This window comes from Acinonyx jubatus, chromosome B4 (genome assembly GCF_027475565.1).
Source record: "Acinonyx jubatus isolate Ajub_Pintada_27869175 chromosome B4, VMU_Ajub_asm_v1.0, whole genome shotgun sequence".
In the NCBI taxonomy this organism is placed as follows: Eukaryota; Metazoa; Chordata; class Mammalia; order Carnivora; family Felidae; genus Acinonyx; species Acinonyx jubatus.
The window spans coordinates 64,742,731-64,762,999 of NC_069387.1; the positions used below are offsets into that span (position 1 = coordinate 64,742,731).

The 20,269-nt window shown below is 36.3% G+C and overlaps 1 protein-coding gene across 1 annotated transcript; it reads left to right on the forward strand.

Annotated features, from left to right (window-relative positions):
* Nucleotides 1–18,359: 18,359 nt before the first annotated feature.
* Nucleotides 18,360–19,018, forward strand: LOC106977418 (protein tyrosine phosphatase type IVA 1-like). The gene has a single exon (XM_053226116.1). It carries the CDS (start codon nucleotides 18,482–18,484, stop codon nucleotides 19,001–19,003), a length of 522 nt encoding a protein of 173 aa, XP_053082091.1. The 5' UTR covers nucleotides 18,360–18,481; the 3' UTR covers nucleotides 19,004–19,018.
* The last annotated feature ends 1,251 nt before the right edge of the window (nucleotides 19,019–20,269 follow it).

Sequence of the window (20,269 nt, forward strand, 5' to 3'; positions counted from 1 at the left end):
TTTTTGTTTTTACATAGATAAATAGGGCTGTTATTGGATGCCATCTTCTCATCATGGTGTTCCAACAAAAAATAACAGTTCACTCATATTTGGGCACGCAGTTTTTCATTTTTGTTAACCACCTTGCCAATTAAAATAGACAATTCTTATACTTAATGAGAAAGTTCTTGTGCTTCTCAAAAGGTGACTTAAACCACAATAATTTAACCCATGCATGATATAATAGGAAGTTATAATCTTTATTAAGCAATTCTATAAAATTCTACATTCATAATCAAGACCTTTTTATTCACTTTTATAGATCAAAACATAAAGTAATATCCAAGAAAGTCATAATAGTTAAAACAACTATTTATATAGCTCATGATTCTGATTAAGTCAGCAGTGTGGAGTGGACTCAAATGGGTGATTGCCCACTGGTCTCAGCTAGACTCACAACTTCAGTTATACCATTCTGACAAGGAAGATAGTTAACTGTTCACTGGGGTTGTCAGCAGGACTGGGCCACATGTCTCCAGCAGGCTGGCTTGTGCTCCTTCACATGGCAGCATTATGAGAGCTCCCAGGAGCAGCAAGAAAGGGCAAGTCACAATGCACAGGCAATTTTCAGTTTCTGCCTTTTTTTTTTTTCTAATTTTTAAAAAGTGTTTACTTATTATTTTTTTGAAAGAGAAAGAGAGCAAGCACAAGCAGGAGAGGGGCAGAGAGAGAGGGAGACACAGAATCTGAAGCAGTCTCCAATTTTGTGCTCAGGCTGTGCTTAGGCTGTTAACACAGAGCCTGATGTGGGGCTCAAACCCACAAACCGTGAGATCACGACCTGAGCCTAAGTCAGACGCTTAACCAGTGAAGCCACCCAGGTCCCCCAAGTCTCTGCTTGTTTTATATTTGCTACTGTTTCTTTGGACAGAGCAAAAATCAGAGCTAAGCCAGAGTCACTATGGAAGGGTACTGCTAAAGGGCTTAGACAAAGGGAAGGGACGAATTTGCAATCTCTTTGGATGGATTTTGGGGAAACTGATTTATATACTCCTATGTAACTGTCTTTTTAAAAGTATCAATTTATTTGTAATTACAACTGGTATCAAACACCAAGTTATTGATAGGTTAAACAGCAAATGTTTGTACTGTCTTTTTTCTTTTTAAGTTTATTTATTTATTTTGAGAGAGGGAGAGTGAGAGAGAGAGAATGTGAGCAGGGGAGGGGCAGAGAGAGAGGAGAAGAGAGCGATCCCAAGCAGGCTCCACAGTGACAGCTGGTAGAGCCAGATAGATGCAGGGTTTGAACTCACAAACTCAGATCATGACCTGAGCCAAAATCAAGAGTCAGATGCTTAACCAACTGAGCCTTCCAGGTGCCCCTCCACTCTCTTATGTTGCCAAATCTGGCAATTTTTAGCTTACCCCCTTGATATTAAATACTTAATTTTTATAATATATAAACTTATGTATTCTAAACCTTTCATTATCAGTTCACGTTTTTTGGTTAATGGATTGAGAACTCATTGGACATTTTTAGACATTTGGCTAAGATGGTATATATAACATTCAATATAACATTGAATTATGTGATTCTAAATCTCTCAAGTATTAAAAATATATAAAATCAGCAATAAGTCTTGAATTTTGTTCTAAAAGTAAAAACTTACTACACTGACCTTAATAAGTAACTGATGATTATATATATATATATATATATATACATATATATATATATATATATATATATATATGTAAAATAGTTCCCTTGTGGGTCTACCTTTATTGACATGATTAATCTGCATTCTAAATATTCTGGACTCCCCTTCCTTAGAATTATTTTCAGAATTCTGAAGCCACATATTTGGAAAACAAAAACAGAACATTTCTTTATCATAGAGCCACAGACTACCAATTTATTTTTCTCTGTTTTTTTTTCTCTTCCTACTTCACTGAGTTCATTCAATGTTGTTCTTCTGCCCCTGAAGCTAATGGCAAAGGATCCTCAAGAAAAGGCTTTGTGGAGGGGTGCCTGGTGGCTCAGTCGGTTAAGCATCGGACTTTGGCTGAAGTCATGATCTCGCAGTTTGTAGGTTTGAGCCCTGCATTGGGCTCTGTGCTGACAGCTCAGAGCCTGCTTCAGATTCGGTGTATGTCTCTCTCTCTGGCCCTTCCCTGCTTGTGCTCTCTCTCTCTCTCTCATAAATAGACATTAATTTTTTTTTTCTTTTAAAGAAAAGGCCTGGTGGAAATGAACGCTGGAGCTAAACTGAAGCCTAAGAGACTGGCAAGCCTAAATGAGTAGGTGATCTTTCTGCCCACTTCATCCATCACATTACTTACCACCATGTTCCAGTGAGAATCTATCAGTGTAGGTAACAAAAACAACCATGATTTAAGCAAAAACAAAGTAAAACAAAAAGGAATTTATTGGAAGATCAAAGAAAGAACATTAAGAATCTGAGCCCTGCCTAGAACCTCAGGGTTAGAACTGGGCCTCATAATTTCTTTTCCCCCATCTCTGTCTCATCTCTGTTTCTCTTTGCCTGTTAATTTACTCTCTCCTACTGCAGCCAGATTTCTCCACTCAGGCGGGAAGAATGACCAGCAGGAGTCCTTTGTTCATATCACGTCAGCTTGGCAATCACAGAGGAAGGAAGTATTTAGAACGAGGTTTCTTCCATCCATTACTTTTGATTATTCTGGCTCCAGCACTGGAGAAGCTTATTACCATCATTAAATACAAATTATTGGATTTTACTGCATGCCAGGTACTGTTCTGTGAGCTCTCCATGATTAACTAATTTAATTCTCACAGGAACTATTGGAGACAATCATATGAAGTAGATGCAATTCCATATTATGTGCATTTTACAGATGAAAAAATTGAAGAACAAAAAAATTAAGTAACTTACAAAGTCACACAGCTAGAAAGCTGCAGAGCCATGATTCAATATGAGGTAGGCTGCTCCAGGGCGATGCTCTGGTCAGTCTGCCATGGTTTGGATGTTTTGGGAAAATAGTGGTTGCATTTTCCCTACATTTCTACTGGACCCCTCCCAGGAAATGGCAATTCATGTTCTAAAACAGTTCTATATAATCAACAATGGTTCCTCTTTGAAAAAACTGAATTTGAAATACATTTATAGGTTTTTTTGTTTTGTTTTGTTTTTGGAAACATGCAATTTAGGGCTCTTAGAATTAGAAAACAATTAGCCTCAAGTTTATCCGGATAGCTGGGAATAAAAGGACTAAGTATAATTGTGACTGGAGAGTAAATGATCATGTAGGGCAAAGATCTGTCAAAAATTCTTACCCCAGATTCATCCCACCTCCATAATCAAAATTACCCCTAGTTGAGCTTTGTGTAATATCTTGTTCCTAGTGTGGACATTAGTTATCAATTTTATAAAGAGTATTGATTTTACTGTGATTCTCTGAAGAAGCATCACAAGTACTTTGCACTACCAGATATAAATAAAATATTCATAAGTAGTGAAATGACTTCTAGCAATTTATAAAGAAAAGTTCCATATTGCGGGGCAAATTCTGAATTATAGGTCTGCAGGACCTGCACTTTTGAAGCATGGTGTTGTGGAGCAAGCTACACCTCCATAAACAAGGAAACTCCTTTCCACCTTTGATTTTTTGTTTACTGATACATGGCTTCTCTATTATATTTGAGCTGCAAAGAACCTCCTGAGCTCCTCATTATGAAAACTTCTGTTACTGGTGAAGAGGCTAGAAAGAGGTTGTGTGGGTTAACGATGCTGTCTCTCTCACTTCACTTCTTGGGCTGTTTCATCAAGTCCAGGAACAAGGCATCTTATTTTATTTTATTTAACTTTTTTATCACTTAGCAAAAGAGAAAAAGAAAATCCCTTTAGAAACTAGCCATTGCTCTTAAGACACCATCGATAATGATGAAGAAGCAAACTCTAATCTTTCTGAAGTGAATTTTTGGCTGAAGACATTACATGTCTATAACCTCAAGAGACATTATTATCCAACTTTATATAGAGATGGTGTTGGGAAGGCCATATGGGTTCACATTCAGAAGAGAACATTTGTGTGTGTATGTGAACTAAAAAGCCATCTATACAAGTTTGTGCAAATCAGAATTGATACAGGATACCAAAGGACATATTTTTAGGCATGTGTCTAGAGATTTTTCCTGTTTTTCCTCCCCAAATTATTTATTGATCATGTGTCATATGCTGAACCATGACAAAATATTGACCCTGCCATGAGGAAAAGGGACAAAACTAACATTTTTTAAAAAATTATATCTGTGGTCTAGAAATTGCCATGTAATCATCTGATGCATTTATTTTCAGAGCAGGGAACTGAATAATGAACTAGGTAGACAAGGTCCCTGGTATCAGGGAAATTATGTGCTAATAGAAAAGGAAAAAACCCAGTCAATGAATAAGATAATTTCAGGTAACACTAAGTGCTATGAAGAAAACTTTAGCAGTGTGATATGGCAGAGGGGTAAAGAAGAGGACACTTGAAATATATAAGGGCATTTTGGAGATGGAAATATTTGCGTTGAATGCTGAATATGAAGAAGGAAATAGCTAAAGTGAATTGGTAAAGGAAGACTATTCCAATGACAGCAAGGCAAAGACTCTGAAACTTATACACACATTATCTCCTTTAATCCTCACTAGGTTTCTGTGAACCATGTAGTACTAGCCTAATTTTATAGACAGAAGAAAACACAGACATAACTTATAAAGGTCGCTGACTCAGTAAACATGACGTCATGACATGAGCTCAGGATTATCTCGTTCTTTCTGCTACACATGCCGCTTCATTGGGACTAAAGCACAGATTAAACATATGTAACAGAAAGGAATTCCAAAGAAAAAAAAAGATTCCTGTTATAAACACTGGGTTAAAAATGTCCTAGGTGAGGGGCGCCTGGGTGGCTCAGTTGGTTGAACGCCCAACTTCGGCTCAGGTCATGATCTCCCAGTTTGTGAGTTCCAGCCCCACATTGGGCTCTGTGCTGACAGCTCAGAGCCTGGAGCCTACTTTGGATTCGATGTCTCCCTCTCTCTCTCTGCTCCTCCCCTGTTCACGCTCTGTCTCTGTCTCAAAAATAAATAAAGATTAAAAAAAATCCTAGGCGATCCTGATTCTTCCTTTTCTTTCTGCTAAGAAATACACAGCAAAGACTTACACTTGTCCATTTATTGATTCATACAGTCAATAGATACTTTTGGGTGTCTACAGTTTGACTACAGCATGTTTTAAGAGTTTGGAATAAAGATGTGATGAATACTATGAAGTACTTTCCTTCAAGAATTTGAAAGTGGTTTTTTTTTCATATATTGTTTGAATGTTAGCAGTGTAATTTGTTCTGTCGAAAGTTACACGGAAGGAAATAAATCATTTTATTTATCACTTTATTATATATTATATATTGTATTACTGAGACTGCCTCTGAATTCTGAGAAATGCCAAAGGAAAGACTTGAACATCTTTAATTCAGCCTTGTCTAGGTCTGTTGTTTTCAATTCATTCTTTTTCCTTTGTGATTTCTGGCTTATTCTCTTACTGGCTAATGGCTAAATAGGACAATGGTTCAGCAAAAATAACACAAGCATTTATTCATACTCATTTCCCTTAAATATAAATATGCATTTGTGAAAGGAAATCTATGGTTATTTAAGCCAATGCCTGTATTTAGTGTTTGCATAACTGTTCTCCTACCTGAAGTTTAAACAGTAATCTATCTGCAGATACTAAGTACTGAATATTGCTCACTGGAAGGATAAACACTGCCACATATTACTCTTTAACTTTTTTTTTAATAGTCTTTACTATCATTATACTATATTTTAATGTATTATTATGTGGCTTTACTAAGAAGTAAAGGAGACAGATCATGTAGGCCTTGTGGTATTGTAACGACTTTGGTTTTTACTCAAAGGAGAAGAGAAACTATTAGAGAATCTCGAGCATGAATGCCCTGAGCTGATCTATATTTTTAACAGAACAAGTCTGGATGCTATTTTGAGTACAGGCTGAAGGGTGGATGAGTAGAAGCAAGGACATGAGATAGCAGGCAAAGCAATAATCTGGATGCAGTTATTTGATATGTGTTTGGGGTGACAGAATGTGCCAGGGACTGGAATATAGGCATCAAACTGGAATGAACTTGGGTTTTTCATTGCTATATCCCCAGGGCATGATATCATTGCTGGAGAATTATAGCAGAAGCTATTTGACTGAAGCTTGTTGACTGAAAGGATAGATGGAAAAACAGACAATCATTTTTATAGCTTCTGTCTTCTCCCCAGCTGTTTATTACTTAGTTTTAAGATCTAAGCTACTTATTCTCTCATTAAAGAAAAAAAAAATAAGTAAAAGAGAAACAAGCAAAGTAGCCAGTTTCTTCTTAAATTTAATTGGATTCAACAAAAAACTTTTGAAGTACTTTTATGTGATGAATCCTTTTGGGATATTAAGGACATCAAATGCCAACAGAATGTTCCAACACAGTGAGATGAGATTATTGCTTAGGGTCAGGGCTATGCCATAGCACCAAAATTTACTTTAAAATTAAAATTGCTACATAGGATTTAATTTCCTCCTCAGAAGGGAATAACCTTTTCATTGAATCAGACTTCGCTTTTTCTGGGTACTATAAATGGAATCACAACCTGAACGTTACAGAGTGCCTACATAGCAGACTATATTAGAAAAGTTTGGGGAACAAAGGGCACCCAAGTGCATTTAGTTTGCAACATTTTTTGTAGGGAAGTGGAGAAATGAGACACATACTCACACACTTGTTTAGATACAAAGAAACACTGGATAGATACAGAAGTAACTAACTCCTGGTTGTCTATAGGGTGCAGGAGATAGAGTAAACTTTTTAATAGTTTTTTTAAAATATCATTTTGATAATTGATCATGAGAATTATTACCTAGTCAATGAGTAAATAAATAAAACCAATCTTTTATTTTTATTTATTTGTTTAATTCTTGTATAATTAACACAGTGTTACATTAGTTTCAGGTGTACAATATAGTTCAACAATTCTATACATTATTCAGTGCTCATTACAATAAGTGTACTCAATCCCCTTCACTTACTTTTATCCATTCCTCCCACCCACCTACCCTCTGGTTACCACCAGTTTGTTCTCTACAGTTAAGAGTCTGGTTTTTTGTTTGTTTCTTTTTTTCTTTGGTTCTTAAATTATACATATAAGTGAAATCATATGGTGTTTGTCTTTCTCTGACTGACTTATTTCACTTAGCATTATACTCTCTTGATCCATCCATGTTTTTGCAAATGGCGAGATTTCATTCTTTTTTATAGCTGAGTAATATTCCATTTATCTTTATTTCTTTATCCATTCATCTATCGATGGACACTTGGGTTGTTTCCACAATTTAGCTATTGTAAATAATGCTGCATTAAACATAAGGTGCATATATCTTTTTGAATTAGTGTTTTGGTATTCTTTGAGCACATGCCCCATAGAGGAATTACAAGATCATATGGTAATTCTGTTTTTAATGTTTTGAGGAACCTCCACATTCTTTTTCACAGTGGCTGCACAAGTTTGCATTCCCACCAAGAGTGCATGAGGGTTCTTATTTTCCACAATCTTGGTTTTTTTTTTATTTTAGCCATTATAACAGGTGTGAGGTAACATTGTGTTTTGATTTGCATTTCTCTGATGATTAGTGATGTTGAACATTTTTTCTGTCTGCTTTAGAGAAATGTCTATTTATGTCTTCTGTCCATTTTTCATTAGATTATTTGTTTTTTGCTGTTGAGTTGTATAAGTTCTTTATATATTTTGGATATTAACCCCTTTTTGGATACATCATTTGGAAATATCCTCTCCCATTCAGTAGGTTGTCTTTTTATTTTGTCGAGTTTCCTTCCTTGTGCAGAGGCTTTTTATTTTGATGTAGTCCTAGTAATTATTTTTGCTTTGTTTCCCTTGCCTCATGAGACATATCTAGAAAATTGTTGCTACAGCTGATGTCAAAGTAATTACTGCCTGTGATTTCTTCTAGGATTTTTATGGTCCTTGATTCATTTTGAGTTTATTTTTGTGTATGGTATAAGAAAGTGGTCCAGTCTCATTGTTTTGCATGTGGCTGTCCAGTTTTCCCAGCACCATTTGTTGAAGAGACTGACTTTTCCCCATTGCATGTTTTTACCTCCTTTGTCAAAGATTAATTGACCATATGATTATGGGTTTATTTCTGGGCTCTCTAGTCTGTTTTATTGATCTATGTGTCTATTTTTGTGCCAGTACCCTCCTATTTTCATTACTACAACTTTGTAGTGTATCTTGAAATCTGAGATTGTGATACCTCCAGTTCTTTTCTTTTCTTTTTTTCCCCCAAGATTGATTTGGCTATTTGGAGTCCTTTATGTCTCCATACAAATGTTAGGATTATTTATTCCAGTTCTGCGAAAAATGCTGTTGGTATTTTGATATAGATTGCATTAAATCTGTAAATTGCTTTGCGTGGTTTCAACATTTTAGCAATATTTGTTCTTCCAGTTATGAGCAAGGAATATCTTTCCATTTGTTTGTGTTTCATCAATTTCTTTCATCAATGTTTTATAGTTTTCAGTGCATAGGTCTTTCACCTCTTTGGTTAAATTTATTCCTAGGTACTTTATTATTTTGATGCAATTGTAAATTGAATGGTTTCCTTAATTTCTCTAGTAGTAGTTTTCTATAGAGTCTTGAGGGTTTTCTATATATACTATTATGTCATCTGCAAATAGTGAAAGTTTTACTTCTTCTTTACCAATATGGGTGCCTTTTATTTATTTTTCTTGTCTGATTGCTGTGGCTAGGGCTTCCATTACTGTGTTGAATAAAAGTGGTGAAAGTGGATATCCTTGTCGTATTCCTGATCTTAGGAGAAAAGCTCTCAGTTTTTCATCTTTAAGTATGATATTAGCTGTGGGTTTTTCATCTATAGCCTTTATTATGTTGAGACATGTTACCTTTAAACCTTTGTTGTCATTATGAATGGATGTTGTACTTTGTCAAATGCTTTCCCTGCAGTTATTGAAATAATTATCTGGGTGGCTCAGTTGGTTAAGCATATGTTCTTAATCTCAGCTCAGGTCTTGATCTCAGGGTCATGAGTTCAAGCCCCACATTGGGTTCCACACTGGGCATGAAGCCTACTTTAAAAAAAGAGAAAAAGAAAGAAAGAAAGAAAGAAAGAAAGAAAGAAAGAAAGAAAGAAAGAAAGAAAGAAAGAAAGAAAAGAATCATATGGTTTTTATCCTCTCTCTTGTTGATGTGATAGATCATGTTGATTGGTTTACCAGTATTGAAATACCCTTGCATCCTGGGAATAAATCCCACTTGATCTTGGTGAACTATTTTTTTAATGTATTGTATTTGGCTTGATAATATTTTGTTGAGGATTTTTTCATCTATTTCATCAAAGGTGTTGGCCTGTGGTTCTCTTTTTTGTGATAACTTTATCTGGTTTGGGCATCAGGCTCATTCTGGCCTCATAGAATACATTTGGAAGCCTTCCTTCCTGTTCTATTTTTGGAATGGTTTAAGAAGAATAGGTATTAACTCTTCTTTTAATGTTTGGTAGAATTCACCTGTGAAGCTATCAAGTCTTGAATTTTTGTTTGTTAGGAGCTTTGTGATTACTGATTCAATTCATTTCTGGCTGTTGGTCTGTTTAAATTGTCTATTTCTTCCTGATTCAATTTTGGGGGTTATGTTTCTAGGAATTTATCTATTTCTTCTAGGTTGTTTAGTTTGCTGGCATATAAATTTTTATAATATTTTTTTTACAATCCTTTGTCTTTTTGTGGTGTCAGTTAATATTTCTCCTCTTTCATTTCTGATTTTGTTTGAGTCCTCTCCCTTTGATTGATTGGTTGATTGATGAGTAAGGCTAAAGGTTTATTAGTATTGATCTTTTCAAAGAACCAGCTCCTGGGTTTCTTGACCTATTCTATTGCTTTTTACTTAAAAAAATTTTTTGTTTGAAGTTTATTTATTTTAAGAGAAACAGAGACAGCACAAGTGGAGGGAGGGGTAGAGAGAGAGTGAGAGAGAGAATTCCAACCAGGCTCTACACTGTTAGTGGAGAGCCCAAAATGGGGCTCAAACTCACAAACCATGAGATCATGACATGAGCCAAAACCAAGAGTTGGACTCTTAATTGACTGAGCCACCCAGGTACCCCTATTGGTTTTTAGTTTCTAATTTGTTTATTTCTGCTTTATTCCTTATTATTTCCTTCCTTCTACTGTTTTTGAGTTTTTCTTGTTCTTTTTTCTTTTTTGTTTGTTGTTTTTTTCTTTTTTCTAGCTCCTTTAGGTGTGAGGTTAGAGTGTTTGAGATTTTTCTTTCTTCTAGGGTAAGCCTGTATTGCTATAAACTTCCCTCTTAGAACTACTTTTGCTGCATATACCAAAGATTTTGGACCATTGTGTTTTCATTTTCATTTCTCTCCATGTATTTTTTTTTACTTCCTTTTGATTTCTTGGTTTATCCATTCATTGTTGAAGTCTCCTACTATTATGGTATTACTATCGATGAGTTTCTTTATGTTTGTGATTAATTGATTTATATATTTGGGTGCTGCCACATTTGGCACATAAATGTTTACAATTGTTAGGTCTTCTTGGTGGATAGACCCCTCGATTGTGATATAATGCCCTCCTGCATCTCTTGATACAGTCTTTATTTTAAAGTCTAGTTTGTCTGATATAAGTATGGCTACTCCAGCTTTCTATTATTGACCATTAGCATGATAGATGGTTCTCCATCCCCTTATTTTCAATCTGAAGGTGTCTTTAGGTCTAAAGTGGGTCCCTTGTAAACAGCATATAGATGGATCTTGTTTTCTTATCCATTCTGTTACCCTATATCTTTTGATTGGAGCACTGAGTCCACTGACGTTTACAGTGAGTACTGAAAGATATGAATTTATTGCCATTATGATGCTTGTAGAGTTGGAGTTTCTGGTGGTGTTCTCTGGTCCTTTCTAACCTTTGTTGCTTTATCTATATCTATATCTATATCTAGATATCTAGATATAGATATAGGTATATAGATATCTAGATATATATCTATATATATAGATATAGATTTTTTTTTCAACTTTTCTCCGCTCAAAGAGTCCCCCTTAAATTTTCTTGTAGGGCTGGTTTAGTGGTCACAAACTCCTTTAATCTTTGTTTGTCTGGGAAACTTTTTCTCTCTCCCTCTATTTTGAATGACAGTCTTGCTGGATAAAGAATTCTTGGCCGCATATTTTTCTGATTCAGCACACTGAATATATCCTGCCACTCTTTCTGGCCTGCCAAGTTTCTGTGGATATGTCTGCTGCTAACCTGATCTGTCTTCCCTTGTAGGTTAGGGACTTTTTTCCCCTTTTTTCTGTCATGATTCTCTCCTTGCATGAGTATTTTGTGAATTTGACTATGATATGCCTGGTTGATGGTTGGTTTTTGTTGAATCTAATGGGGGTCCTCTGTGCTTCCTGGATTTTAATGTGTGTGTCTTTCCCCAGGTTAGGAAAGTTTTCTGCTATGATTTGCCCACATAACCCTTCTAGCCCTATTTCTCCCTCTTCCTCCTCTGAGACTCCTATGATTCTGATGTTGTTCCTTTTTAATGAGTGACTGATTTCTCTAATTCTTAAATTGTGCTCTTTTGCCTTAATCTCCCTCTTTTTTTCTGCTTCATTATTCTCCCTAAGTTTGTCCTCTATATCGCTGATTCTCTGTTCTGCCTCATCTAATCTTGCCATCACTGGATCCATCTGTGATTGTAGCTCAGTTATAGCATTTTTAATTTCATTCTATTTTTTACTTCTTTTATATCTGCAGAAAGGGATTCTAATCTATTTTTGACTTCAGCTAGTATTCTTATTATTGTGATTCTAAATTCTGGTTCAAACATCTTGCTTGTATCTGTGTTGGTTAAATCCCTGGCTGTCATTTCTTCATGCTCTTTCTTTTGGGGTGAATTTCTTTGTTTTGTCATTTTGAAGGGAGGAAAGGAATTAATGAGGTAGAAAAATTAATATTAGAAAAATTAATTTAAAAAAATTAAAATTAAAAAATTAAAACACACACACACAAAATCGAATAAATGATGCTAGATCCTAGGTGTGTTTTGGTCTGGGTGTTGAAAGTGGTTTGACAGATTAGAGGAAAAAAAGGGGGGAAGAAGAAGAAAAAAGGGAAATTGAGAATTTGAAAAAATGAATACAGTGAAGTAGACTAAAATGAGATGATGGGAGTAAAACAGAATTTGAAAAAATTTACACAAAAGTAAAAAAATATAGTAAAATAATTAAAGAAAAATATTTTTAACAGAAATTGAAAGTAAAAATGAGGTTTTTCTCTTTCTGCATTCAAGAGAAATAAAAGAAACGAAAAAGAGAAAAAAGAAAAAAAGGAAATCGTTTGAAAATTTCAAAAAGTGAATACACTGAAGTAGACTAAAATAAAATGATGAAAGTAAAATAGAATTTGAAAAAATTTACACAAAAGTAAAAAAATAGCAATAAAATTAAAGAAAAATATTTTTAATAAAAATTGAAAATAAAAATGATTTTTTTCTCTTTCTGTATTCAAGAAAAAGAAAAGAAGTGAAAAAGAGTGAAAAAAGAAAGAAAGGAAATTGAATAGAACCTGCTAACAGATTGAAGTAGGACTGAAATTGCTTCGTTTTCCCCTAGAAGTCAGTCTATGTAGCATTATATAGTCCATAAACTAAGCTGGCGGTGGGACTTGTGTTCTTGAAGAGCAAAGTTGACCCAGTGGACAGGGCTCAGTGTAACAGCTCCGCTCTCCATTAGATGGCGCTGCTAGCCTACTGGGGTGGATTGTTGCAGTGCTGTAGGTGCATATGCGCATGCGCAAGAGTGGTGATGATGGCACCACCCGCCTACGCAGTCTGTTCTTCCCATTAGCAATCAAGCACCCGACCCCTGTCTTCAGCTCTCGTCCACTCCCTGCTTTTTCACTCTCCGTGACCAAGCCCCAGGCAGTACTTCTTTCCCGAGTTTTGTGTCAGATGCGGCTGTTTTCCTCTGCCCCTTACTTCTGAAGGAATGCGGCTTTGACCTGTTCCGCCCCTCTGTGGGAGGGTCTCACCGAGCAATGGCCGAATGAACAATGGCCGAATGTCGGCTGCACCCGGGAACGCTGGCTGCACCCAGGAACGCTGGCTGCACCCTGCTGCTGCCGGTGCCCGAGACTGCAGCCAGGTGCCAGCCCATCCCAGAAAAAGTTCGTGAGACAGTGTAGCAGCAGCGTTTCAGGGATTATGGAAAATCACAACACACACCTGGCACCAGGCTTCACCCTTAACGATCTTGTTCTAGCACCAGTGAATGTGGCCATTTTCTGGGGTCTGCTGGGACCAGGTGGCTTCAACAGTCTCCACCAAATGTCCTTCCAGCAGTGGAACCGCTTTTCCCCGTGTGGCCTGAGAACGTCCCGGACCCCACTCTGCTCCTGCGCATTTGCCCTTCCCACCAGAGTACCTCCAGGTATGGAGCTGTGGAGTTGCAGACTCTGCACTCCCCCTGTTTACAGTCTTAATGGAATTTAAACCCTCTCCTTTCTCCTTTCTCCCTTTTTATTTTAGTCACTGTGGCTGGGTTTCCAATTTTCCACTTTCTCCAACTGCTTTTGGGGAAGGGTGCTTTTCCTGTATTCTCCCCTCCCCCCTGTGTCTGTCCTCTTTCCGCCTGCAAAAGCACCTCCCTTCCTGCGGCTTCTCGCTCCCCAAGTTCACCTTTCCGCGCCGCGTAACTGCTGAATTCTGTGGTCCAGGTTGTGCAGATTGTTGTGTTAATCCTCCAATCAGTTTTCTAGGTGTGCTGGATGGTTTCGTGTCGGTCTGGCTGTATTTCATGGACGCGAGACACACAAAAAACTTCCATGCTCTTCTGCCATCTTGGCTCCTCCCCTATCCATTCTTGGTTTAGTAGCGTATTATTTATCCTCCAGGTGTTTGTGCTCTGTCTAGATTTTTTCCCTTGGACAATTTCTGGTGTCATTGTATGTGTTGTGGTCAGAAAAGATGCATGCTAAGACTTTGATCTTTTTGAATTTGTTGAGATTTGTTTTCTGGCTTAACATGTGCTCTATTCTGGAGAATTTTCCATGTGCACTTGAAAAGAATATGTATTCTGCTGTTTAGGATGAAATGTTCTGAATATATCTGTTAGGTATATCTGCTCCAATGTGTCCTTCAGAGGCACTGTTTCCTGTTTGATTTCCTGTTTAAATGATTTGTCTATTGATGTTAGTGAGATGTTAAAGTCTTCTACTATTATTGTACTACTAACTATTTCTTCCTTTATATTTCTTATTAGCTGTGTTATGTATTTGGGTGCTTCATATTTGGTGCATAAATATTTACAATTGTTGTATCTTATTGTTAGATTGTCTCCATTATGATTATATGTCAGTCTTTTATTTTATTTTTTTCAATATATGAAATTTATTGTCAAATTGGTTTCCATACAACACCCAGTGCTACAGTCTTTATTTTAAAGTCTACTCTGTCTAAGAATTGCTACCCAGCTTTCTTTTCACTTCTATTTGTATAATAAATGTTTTTCCATCCCTTCACTTTCAATCTTCATATGTCTTTAGGTCTTAAATGAACCTCTTGTAGGCAATATATAGAAAGGTCTTATTTATCCATTTTGTTACCCTGCACATTTTAATTGGAGCATTTAGTCCATTTACATTCAAGGTAATTATAAGTATGCACTTACGGCATTTTGTTACTTGTTTTATTGTTGTTCTTATAGTTCTTCTCTGTTCCTTTCTTCTCTTGCTCTGTTCTGTCATGGTTTTCTGGTTTTCTTTAGTGATATACTTGGATTACTTAAAAAAATTTTTTTTGCATATCTATTACCAGTTTTTTGATTTATGATTACAATTAAGTTTATATGTAATATCTTGTGCATATAGCAGTCTATATTAAGTTGATGGTAATTTAAGTTTAAATTTATTATAAAAGCACCTAAACTTTTACTCCTCTCTTTCCCCCCGCAATGTTTTAGGTATATAGTGTCATACTTTACATCCTTTTCTGGGTTATTTACATGAATGTGGGTTTTATGTAGTTGTATCCATGTGGCAAGGTAAGTTTAGGATCCTCCCACTCCACCATCTTCCCCTAGAAGTCCTTAAAAACTATCTTTTAAAAAGTCATAGGGGAAAAAAGAAGAGCTTAGGGAAATGAAGTGAAACAGAAAATTGCCTCAAAAGTATTTATTTTGTCACGTTTCCAACCTTCCTAAACTGCATCATGAGCTCAGCATTCTCAGATAATGAAGGGAATGTATGTGAACACTGGGAAATGACAACTGATTGTGTCACGTTCATTGTTTTTCCTTATAGAATGAGGTCCTACTCTATGGGCTGCTGATGCAAAGGCTACAAAAGCTGGTTGAAAAGAGCCAATCTATGAGGACACCTGGAAGCTCTTTGGTCCTTTCAGAGGCTAAAGAAAGTAAAATTCTGCTAAGGAGATGGTCTGCTTTCGAGAAGGGGTTACAAGAATCAAGGTTTGCAACATGTCTGTCCTCACCCTGTGTGCAATGCTGAGAAGGCTTCTGGGCATCCAGCCGTTGCTGGCACCATCGCTGTAGCAGCGCTCAAGTGTGAAGCTCCTTACGCTGTTGGGCTCAGCCTGGAGCAAGGTGTGCACATGCTACAGCCACACACAGACTCTCCACGCTTGTCAGTAACAGCTGTGAAATCTGCCCCTCGTCTCCTCTCTAGGTAAGAAATTTCCTCAATCAGAATAACACCTGGCCCTTGAACAGAGTTGTGTATTTATAAAAATGTTTTCACCTATGTTATTCCTTCTTATGAATTCATAGAAGCCGAAAGCGGAAGAAATCTCAGATGTTGTGACCCCCATGGAGCAAAAGGAGAAATTTAATCCAGTAGAACTGATCACTTTGCCTATAATCAAATAGCTATATAGCTGCAGAACGGAAACCAGTATTTAGTTCTGCTGACTCTCAGCCCAGTAACTTTTCCACTATCATCACATGGCATTCACACTTGTTTCCATGGGTTTCCTCCACCTTTTTCTTCTGTCTGTCTTATTAAATATGTCCTATTTGTCTTCTTTTTTTCATTTATGCATTAAGGGTGACCTACTCATATCAACATCTAATAATATCTAATTTTGTTGATTATTTCAAAAATTGCCTAAAAACTGATTATTTTGCCAGTAAGCAGTTACATTTTCATCTTTAGGTTTCCTGTCTCTCATACTGAAAAATTAAGTATGAGTGTAAATGTTAATTGGAGTTGTTTTCCTTGTCATTGCAATGATTTATACTTGAGTTGTTTCCTATCAGCTTTACCACAAGATGGAATCTTCGAAATAAGTACTCCTTTACAAATATTCTCTCTCAGTGGGCAGACACTAATGAAGCTTCTGTCAAAAACCTGGCAAGAAAATGTTTCTTAAAGTCATAGCTGATGCCAGACATTAACTGCATCAGATTTTCTATTCTGTGGTGGGAAAAGAAAAACAAAAGCATTTATATCTAACTTCAATTTTGCTAAAAGGGAAAAAATTATATCCAGGTCAAGGTCCAATCCAGTGAGGTTTGAATAAATGGAGATATTGTATCTTCTAAATTCAGTGCTTGGTATGCTTAACACTCAAAATTGTGCTAATAGTTAAAACAGCATTGTACAGAGTTGGAATGATATCCCTTTGCAAAGGTGTGCATTCTCAAAGGATACTGATTCTATACTGACTGCCTTCCCCACTCAACATTTATAGGCTCCACAGTTACCAAAATGTTGCTTTGGTACCACAGCACCAAAAGGCATATGCTCTGGCTACTAAGAGGAGGTTGCTGATAATTGTCATTTAAGAACCTTCAGAGACATCCTCTTGATTGATCAAAGATATTACCATTCTCTTCTGTTGTCCATAATCCTACTCCATGCTGCTAATTTCATAGCAATTTTCTGCATGATTTCCTATTTGAAAATGCTGTGGTAGCAGTTAGAAATCTTAAAATTTTCCTAATTCACTCTAAATTGACTGCCAACACCTGTTTTGTTTTCTCCTAAAATGGGGAGAAAATTACTGTTCCAACCACCAACTACCTTGTGTATATTCAGTGAAACATTTTTTTCTAGTTATAAATTTGTGTAACTTAATTGACACAGGAATCCTTTTTTTAAAAAAGTAAAAATAAAATCTTAAGTAAATCTAAAAAGGTTTTCTTTGTCAATAATACTGACTTCAAAATAACTATGATCAATAAATTATTTTATTACAATTGAAATAATTATAGTATTGGTTCATAATTATATGATATTTGACTCAAGGAAACATCTTTCTAAACAAGATACAGGATATTTCAGAGGTCCTTCTCATCTTCTGCAAGACTCCTCTTTTTAGGGACAGAAAGCCAGAAATTTCCTACAAAATTCAAGACACAGATGTTAAGGGTCTAGTGCTTCTAAATTTTAACAAAGAAATTTGCATTGGAAAAGAGTGTTACATCCAAGAAAATGCTTTCATGCTAAAGGTTAAATTACAGAGAGAAAAACTCAACCTCCAAACTTTCACTGCTTAAAGAAATTGAGAAGAATTCAGTGCTGCAACATGAGCCAGCCACACAAGCAAATTTTTCAAAAATAGTATGTATAGACCATGCACCTTTCACAAAAGTTAGTGCAAAATGACGCAGTTACTTAAAAACTCTAAAATTTTCAGAAGAAAACACATAGGAGCAAATCTGCTTGACCTTGGGTTTGTCAATGGGTTTTTAGCTACAATACCAAAGGCAAAGAAAAAATGGTAAGTTGAACTTTATTAAAATTATAACTTCTGGCTCTTCTCGGAGCCACTCACTGTGTGGTAGAGTCTGGTGCCCCTGCCGCCACCCCGTGATGACCACTGCTACCCCCTGCTCTGTGTCGCCCCCACCTGGGGATCAGCTGTATGATTAGGCCACAGTCTTCAATGAGTACACATATTCCTCAGTTCTGTGGTGTTCTTGGTCACACATTTATGGAGTTTCTGAAGGGCAGTGGAGATTACTTCCAGGCACAGCACGACCCCTATGCAGACAAGTGAACTGTAGAAATTCATGACTACTCCACCAAGAAGCCCCCATAAGAAATCTTAAATGAATGAAATCACTCATCATTAACCTGGACACAGAGTGTTGGCTTGAAATCCACAGAGCATTTTACAAGAGTTCTGACCTGGATGGGATAAACCTCAGTGCACTTTTTTTCTATTGCCTCAGTATTACTGGATTGAAGAATTGCTCCTTCTTGTTAGGAGGTTCATTTCATTTCCCACCACACTCCCAACTTCATAATCAGAGCACTGAGAATTTCAGGTGGAGTATGTTGAAGTAGACTCAGTTTCTTTGCATCATTTCTGCTTTCAATTTTAAAATTCTTTCATAACCTTATTGAGAGTTTTTTAACAAGAGTAACATGGCTCGAGTGAACTGCCCAGCTCCAGTGAAAGTCACATGCAAGAACCTGAGATTTCTCATTTCGCACAATCCAACCAATGCGACCTTAAACAAATTTAGAGAGGAACTTAAGAAGTATGGATTTACCACAATATTAAGAGTGTGTGAAGCAACTTATGACACTACTCTTATAGAGAAAGAAGGCATCCATATTCTCGATTGGCCTTTTGATGATGGTGTACCACCATCCAGCCAGATTGTTGATGACTGGTTAAGTTTTGTAAAAATCAAGTTCTGTGAAGAACCTGGTTGTTGTATGGCTGTTCGTTGTGTTGCAGGCCTTGGGAGAACTCCAGTGCTTGTTGTCCTAGCATTAATTGAAGGTGAAATGAAATACGAAGATGCGGTACACTTCATAAGACAAAAGCGGTGTGGAGCTTTTAACAGCCAGCAACTTTTGTATTTGGAGAAGTATCGTCCTAAAATGCAGCTGCGCTTCAAAGACTCCACTGATCATAGAAACAACTGTGGCATTCAATAAAACTGGGGTGCCTGATGTCATTACCTTGGAAGTGAAACTTGAAACAGGACCTAATTTGTTGTACACATTAGCCAACATGTTGGCTTAGTGAATAAGTATAATGAAGCTTCCATAGGAGTAGTGGAAAGCAGCTTTATTAGGCCACAAATTTGACAGAATTGCAACCTCTATGCTTCGGTTACCATCAACCTGTTTGGACACTTAGCAAAAGATTCTGGCTGTTCAGCATTTAAAATGTGTTTATCACTTGTACCAGTTGACCTTTTCTGAAATCATGCAGTATTGAGTTATGTCTTTAAATCTATTCCCATGCCAAAATCTTATCAATATATAAGAAATTTACAAAGATTAGGTGCCAAAATACCCAGCACAATATTGTATATTTTTAGTGTTATACAGAACTAAAATCCCAGGAACTATGAACACTCTGGACCTTATGTGGTTTACTCCTTCAGTCATTTCAAACATAGAAATTAGGGCCTATATGGTTATTTGCCTGCTCACTTTATGTTTACATCTCCCACATTTGTACCAGTATACATCAGGTTTGCTCAACCATTTTTTTTTTATTTTTACCAAGTCTTACAATAATTGTTTCATGTCTTTCTACAAATTTTACTTTGTGCTGTTATGGAAAACCTCCATTTTGAAAATCTACATTGTACAGAAGCACATGTCTTTACTGTCTCCAGACAAAAAAGCCTTACAGTTAATTTTAATGTTTGCACTTTCAGGTGCAACTTACAGGGAGGGCCTGAAAAAAGAACAGGAGGGTTCTATTAAGTATTTTTAGTAAAACATTGCCTTTGTCTTGCGCAGAACATGTAGAATATGCTCTTTAATTTAGTAAATATTTTTTAAAAGGTAGAGGTGCTTTGTTATTGTAGCTAAAACCTTAATCATAAAATTTCTGAAATACTTGTATTTTTTTTTCTTATCTGAAGTTGTTTACCAACTTATTTTTGTTTGAAGTGTGATTTTTTCTTCCTTCTCTTCCCAACCTCTCTTGCAAAAAAAGAAGAAGAAGAAGAAGAAGAAGAAGAAGAAGAAGAAGAAGAAAAGAAGAAGAGGGTTTCTGCTAATTAATTGAGCAGACATCTAATATTTTATATGCCTTTTGACCTGTATAACTTAATATTTGGATACTTGATAATTTGTCTTATTAGGTAATTGATAAAATGGTGATGTGTATTAATGTTAGTTCAACCATATATTTATAGTGTCTGGGAATGTGTGGTTATAGTTCTGTGGGAGAAATAATTTGTT

What these genes read in the sequence shown, in the direction of transcription:
- LOC106977418 (XM_053226116.1), top strand. Translation starts at nt 18,482, where the DNA reads ATGGCTCGAGTGAACTGCCCAGCTCCAGTGAAAGTCACATGCAAGAAC.